Below are 6,638 nucleotides of genomic sequence, written 5' to 3'. Positions count from 1 at the left end.
CTGCTTCGTTATTCGCCTCTCATCAATTCTTCAAAACGCACGGACCATTAGCACTTTCCCAACATCCATAATTATGTAATTCGCCTATCTTATCTTAAATTTACACTGAACGATGTGCTGAAAGGATTGCATCTTCTTTTTCCGGGGCTGCAAGTGCGAGACGCACTAATGTTGGACGCCGGGTGGACGAAGCTTTTCCTCTTGTGCTTTTAAGCAATTGGAGGGAAAGGGATGCATCTCTGTAGTTAAGCCATTATTCTTCCCGCTGGGGTTACGCATATGTGGTTATACTGTCCTCCAATTTGAATAAGCCGGGGACCGGACTGCTGCTTATCTGGGGAGAGATGTATTGGTAATATGTATTTAAGTAATACTTAATGCCAACTTTCGTGGCATTACTCTGGCATAAACACACGCTAATGAAAGAAGAGGGAAATCTAATTTAAGACAGTCGTTCGTCCCTGTATATTACTGTACATCTCATTCACTCTTATAACGAAGAACTTTGGTTTTCAACACAGTGTTTGTTAACTCTCAGAACGCCTCTTGCCATTTAACGGTTGTGATATATTTTTTAGGTCGTTCAGCCGTCCAACTTTTGAGTAATGAAATTGACAGCATCTGCCCGATCAGGGCTTATGTTTTTTCAAGCTCTCACATGCCACCAATAACAAGGATTCAAGGACAATCATGTGGCAGCAACTATTTCTGGAAACGTCTGTTACAGATTTCGTCGCCGAACTGGGAAGAGTGGATTAAGTTTTTGAAAACAGTCCAGTTCTATGCTTTGCATACTTGTTTACTTACCACGCTGGTTGTGAGAAGAGCGAAGGAGGAATGCTGGTCCGAGACATTTTGCCGCTCAGTTTAAGTTTTTGGCCTTTTCTGTTTGGTCATTGCTTTCTCACATCATTTTTACTTTTGTTTCAGGTAGGTTTGGCTTGGCTGCTTGTCTGTTTTATTCTCCCGATGAATCGTCATTCGAAGTTCTTAAAATACACTATGTATTCTGATAAACGTAACAGGATACCCGTAGGATGCCGCAACACAAGTACAGTTAACAGCTGTATGTAGCAAGAATAACAACAACGTAAAGTCTTAAGTATTGTAATAATGAAATGTTTTGCAAATGCTTACGGAAGTAATCTAAAACAGTGCACGTGTGTTAAACGCGTGCGTGTACAGACTATTTTGCTATCTGGAGTGCCTCGGGGAATATAACGAATCGAGAAGTTTGGACAGTTAAAGTGCGTGGTCATCAATCTCTTACACGGGATTATCGATAGATAATATGGAATTATATTTATTTCTAGGCTGCGGGGAATGATTCTTGATGCGTGACTGTAAGTGATCGTATGAAAGACGTGTTTACACTATGTGTACATACGGTGGCCTGTGTATAGTACATACTATCTATGTACGGGCAATTGCAGTTAGTCTAAAACTTGATGGAAACTGGAGCGTTAAGGAAGTATCTTTCTATTTGCCTTGGTTTGGGTTGGTTATCTTGTCAGTGTTTAAATGGTTTAATTCTAAACGCATGCTCTGGATCCCAGTACCCAGGAGCTTGTCATTCTTAATTAGTATTTCTAGACATATGCTTTGTCTAATTTAATTTTTCCACAATCAGAGTGAACTTAAATCATTGACGATGATAAAGAAATTCGTTAATGATCACAAATGGCCACTTACAGCACTGTATAGTAACAGTTGCCAGTTAACAAGTGCTGAAGAGAACCTCCTTGAGAGTTGGTGTTTATTAGAGGTAATGTATTTCTGTGGGATAAGCCCCCTATCACTGCTAGTCCTCAATAACCTCACTAATTTATTCATCTGAAGGGCTGTGGTTGTGTATTCATAGCTTTACCACAGCCTCACGCATGTCATTGGTTGCAGTCATTTGCAGTTTAATGGCTGATAAAAATACAGGTTAACGTTGAGGCTGTCTTATGGAAATATCTTGCCCAAGCAGAGAGCATTGAGGCAACCACGGAGTGTTGTGGTTCCCCGGCAGCAATTTTGAACCCACAATCCATCACAAGTCTAGAGCTCTGACCGCTACTCCACACTGCTGCCCACAGACGGTGTCAGCTTGCCCTCTCCGCTGTAGCTCCTGACTCAGCTACGCTGTGCTGGTGCCAGGGTTCACCTGTAATGTGATCTCCCTGTGTTCTGCCGTCCTCCCCCCTCTGACTCCTGGGAGACCTAGACTCCCACTCAGACGGTGGGCGGCCTTTCAGAGGAGCAGCTTCTGTAGTTTTCTTTTTTTTTTTTCTAAGTAGGACGAAATTCCTATTTTGCTAAAGCATCAAGGCTTCAAGGTCTTGGTTCACTTACAAGGGGTGCTGCCAGTGTCTCTTTATTTATTATTCACTCTTCACTGCGTAAAAACAGTGTTTCTGTCTCTGTGTACTGACAGGAAGTGAGAAAGAAGTGCTGAGAGACTCTGCTGTTCTCTCACTCTCCCCGCTCCCGTGCCCTGCTTGCACATTTCACATGCTAACAGAGTGTTTTTAAGGTCAATTTTGACAAACAATCTGACAACACAAACAAGCCCCTCCCCCAAATATGCACTGTTTTTGCTGAAGTTTAAGCACTGGCCGTTATCAGTTAACACAAGAAAATTGTGCTTGGAATATCCCGTTTCCCTTTGTGTGTGTTATGCTTATGGATTTCTATAGGATATGGCTGGTATTAACGCTCTCTCCCACACTCACCCGCTCAGTTTACTCAGGGGGAGCTCCAGAAGTCATGCTCGCGGACTGTAGCGGAGAAGGTGAGCGAAAGCTGCCAGCTGGTGTGCCAATGTAGACCCTACCCTCCTCTACCTCCCCCGCCTCCACCACCACCGCCCCCGAGGCTACTGGTCTCCACAGGTGAGTGTTCACACCTGCCTCATTGCAAGCCAGATCCAGGCAGATCTGTGAAAGTGGGATATGGAGATCCTCAGAGGAATGAGTGTTGAATTTTACAAACACTTTTGTTTTAAATTTTTTTTTTTTTTTAATTGCGTTTCCTGCATTTGAGTCTGACCAAGTGTGTTAGTCTAATTACACAAGGTGGGTTTTGAAGTTGGATTTTTTTTTAACTTATTTGAAGTTAGATTTTTGCAATTTTCAAGCCACAACTGAAAAACTCCATTATGACATTCCCATGGACACCAGCTTCTGTGGAGCAGTGGAGTAGTGTGGGCATTATTACATAATGGAGGAACACAGAGCTGAGGCCTCTGTGGTCATGAAATGGGAAATAACAGATGAGCCTGGTCTGCCAGTCTGAGCCATGTGTGGTTTCAGAAGTATGCTTTTCCTCTGTACTATTGAGCAAAGGGGGATAATTTATGGAGTATTTGACCTTGGGGAGTACCCAGTTGCTGGGAAAACCTGTGAAATTTTGCCTGCTGCGGTGCTAGGCTCAGTGGTCGGGTTCCCCCTTGAGGACTGCTTGATTAAAAAGCAGATGAGTTAATTAAATTAGGGTTTGAAACAGATAGGGGGCTAATGAACTGGGCCAGCACTCCCGTCTGAGTTTTGAAGTTGAGCATTCTGAAAGCTGGAAGGGTGGGGGTTTGTGTTGTGTTGCCACACAGTTTCGCCCCTATTTACTTCTGCTTAGGGGGACCTGGATTCCAACTGTCTCCCCAGGATTTCCTCAGGGCCTCACACACTTCAGTGCTCAACTGATGTGCAGTTATGCAAATTTTTTATATGGCAGTAATATTTCTTTATTTAAATCCATTTACATCTGTGGATTATTAATGCTGTGTGTATAGAAGAACCTCAGGCTGTTCAGTCCAGAGATCTGTGATGTATTCAAAACACTGTCACAAACAAGTTGCATCTAATACAGGCTTTTTAACAGTTAATGTCAGACTGGAAGTACATTTATAACACAGGCAAAAGAGGTTTCTCATTTAGAAAATACAAATAATAGCAGCACTACAGCACAAAGTCAGCACTAAGTCTCAGTTTCATTCCCTTTTTTTGTAGGAAGTTGTGAAAGACACATAAATACCATCCATATGAATCACTGCGTGCCATAGACAATATGTGTTTGGGGAAAGAGAGGTATCCGTTACCTTTGTATTTTTAAATGGGTTCTGTTGTCATTAACTTGTGGCTGTTGTGACTGGCATTGCGTTCAATCATGTTTATCACTGAGGCTTTTCACAATCCATCATTCGGGCTTTCACATATTTTCTGAGCAGGCACTTGCACAGACAACTACTTAATAAATCTTAACCAGGCAGCAGTGAAGGTGCTAGGAGCAATCTCCTTTAATGTTTTGATTATTTTAGATGGATGTTTTATTGGTATTTCGTAAGTCAGCTTGCCAACTCCTGCATTCTCTCCGCCCCGCTATCGCCTAAGTGGATCTGAATGCAGACTGGCATTTTTCTTTATAGATTGGTGTATTTCTGCAGATGACTTTTTGCCCTCAGATGCCCAAGACAGCTCGACATAGATCTCAGTTGCTGAATCATCTGTGGGCAAGCCCAGAATTCTGTTTTACTGTTTTCAGGGTTATAGCAAATAAGACATAGGGTCTGGCTGAATTTGACTACCTTGACATTTTTATTTTTGGTCAGAAATAGTATTTGTTCACACTAAAATAAAGATGATGTTTCTCTTTATAACTGAGTTTCTGGAGACCCGCAAGATCGTGTTTTGGTAATGTGCATTAAGTACTGCATGTCTTCTTGAATAATGTTAAAAACACAGAGGTGTAGTAATTCTGAGTGGGTCTTGGTGGGGATGGGACCTCTTAGTGGAAGAAACAACATTCAGATGGGTTGAAGTTCTTCTGCACAGACACAGACTAAAAGTGTCTTAATAAGGAGTCGCTCAAAGTCTTTTTAGTAGACTGTGCTTTGCCATTGGGACTGAATTGAGTGCCGAGTCTCATTCTAGTCTTAAAAGCAAGTTATGAATATGCATGGCAAACAGGGACAATGGGAGTCCATACCTATGTAGTTCAGAAGAAGGATAAAGTTTGCAGTCTGCACTCTAAAGTCAAGCTCAAGAGCCCATACAAGGAAGAGCTTTTTCCACAAGGAAAGGGATCCTTGTTCAGGCCCTATTACAGCCGTCTCACTGTTGACAAAATTGCGGATTAAAACCGAAGCTCAGAGGCAGCATATCTAGCATTCAGAGTGACTTTACTGTATGACTCGGTGGATTGGGGGGGAATGTGCCGTGTCATTTGCGTGGCCTGGCTCTGCAGAACGCGATTTATCCCCCAGAATTAGAGCGGGGACCTCGCTGGTGTCTGACTCCGCGATGATAAAGGAAACGGCGTGTCTCCGAGTGAACAGCCGCCAGGCGCGGGGCCTCGTTTTCATCCCCTCAGTGTCCTGTTAATCTGGAACTGGAACCGTGAGGCACGCGCATCGGTGGACCGCTGTGCCAGAGAGCGGCCAGAAAAAGCAGAATCATGCCAGAATGCACCCGGCCTTATTCACACATTCCCAAGGAGCAGGCCTATATTTTCTGTGGTTTTGTTGTCAGCGAAAAGGAGGAGGGATGAGTGAGGGGGGAGGGGTGGGGGGGGGGTGGCTCTTGTGTTGTCGGAGCGAAATGCTCTCCGAGGCCTAAAAAAGGGCAGGCGCGGCGGGCCGTGCGCACATGGCTGACTCCCGGGACGTGCTTACCGCCGCACGACGCCCCCAGCCCTCCTCCAGAAGCGTAACAATGGCAGCCTGGCAGTGAGGCAGCGCGGCACTGAGCGCCATTGTCCGGAGTCACACGGCCACGGGCCATAACCACACTCCTCGCCCCGGCTCCTCGAAAGGACGGGACGGAGGGAGGGAGAGCGGAGACGTGTGCACTGCCGCTGCGCAAAGCGATGGGCACAGTGAGGCTTCCTCAAGCACTTAACCATTGTTTCATTAATGATCAATTGATACGGGACAGCGGAGGCTCCTCTCCGAGGCAAACAAACCATGAAGAACTGGATTAAGGCAGGAACACTGCAAGGTTTTCGGGATACTGGGAAGTATGTATTGACCATGCTGCTCAAAGTTGCATGACATTACAGTAGTAGGGAGGTACTGAGGCAACTCTGGGCACACTAGTGCATCCACCTACCAATTATACTCATCCACTTTGACTTGGACACTCTTTTGGAGCCCCTCATTAAATAACACCTGATCTTGTGTACCTGAAATTCCCATGCATCTCCATTAGGGCCACTGTGGAAACTGTCCCTCATGTTACCCTGTTACGTGGATTTAGGGATGATAAGAACTCTTAAAAGTTATAAAATCAGGAATTTATAGCTTTCAGTAGTATTCACTTACAGATGCCACAGTATTTTTAGATCAGTATTTTTAGCTAATGCATACTTATTTCCATAATTTGTTTTTGAATAATTTATCTTACAGATTTTTTTCATCTTTTCTTTCAGGCACTTTCTTCTCAAGATGTTTCTGTGTTATCCCTTTTAAATCCACAATGTGATTCTATAAATATTGTCTGATTTATCTTCAAAGGCCATGCTAAAAGTGTGGAGTCATCCTTCATCCCATATTTATTTTTAATCTTATTCATCTCAGACTTGCCGCACAGCTCAAACCGCTGGTAGTATGAGAGAGGAAAAGTGCGTTTCTAAATAAAAGTATGACACAGAGCGCTTTGATA

General features: G+C 43.9%; 1 protein-coding gene across 1 annotated transcript in view; it reads left to right on the top strand.

The window, feature by feature from the left end:
• The first annotated feature begins 766 nt into the window (after positions 1-766).
• LOC118787158 (proline-rich membrane anchor 1-like) overlaps positions 767-6,638 on the top strand; it is a 38,539-nt gene continuing 32,667 nt past the window's right edge. Inside the window, exons 1-2 of the mRNA XM_036542619.1 lie at positions 767-930; positions 2,726-2,876. Of these exons, the coding sequence (XP_036398512.1) occupies positions 838-930; positions 2,726-2,876 (244 nt within the window). The 5' untranslated portion in view covers positions 767-837. The remainder of the gene's footprint in view (positions 931-2,725; positions 2,877-6,638) is intronic.

Source organism: Megalops cyprinoides, chromosome 12 (assembly GCF_013368585.1).
Source record: "Megalops cyprinoides isolate fMegCyp1 chromosome 12, fMegCyp1.pri, whole genome shotgun sequence".
Classification (NCBI taxonomy): Eukaryota; Metazoa; Chordata; class Actinopteri; order Elopiformes; family Megalopidae; genus Megalops; species Megalops cyprinoides.
This window is presented reverse-complemented; position numbering and strand designations above follow the sequence as displayed.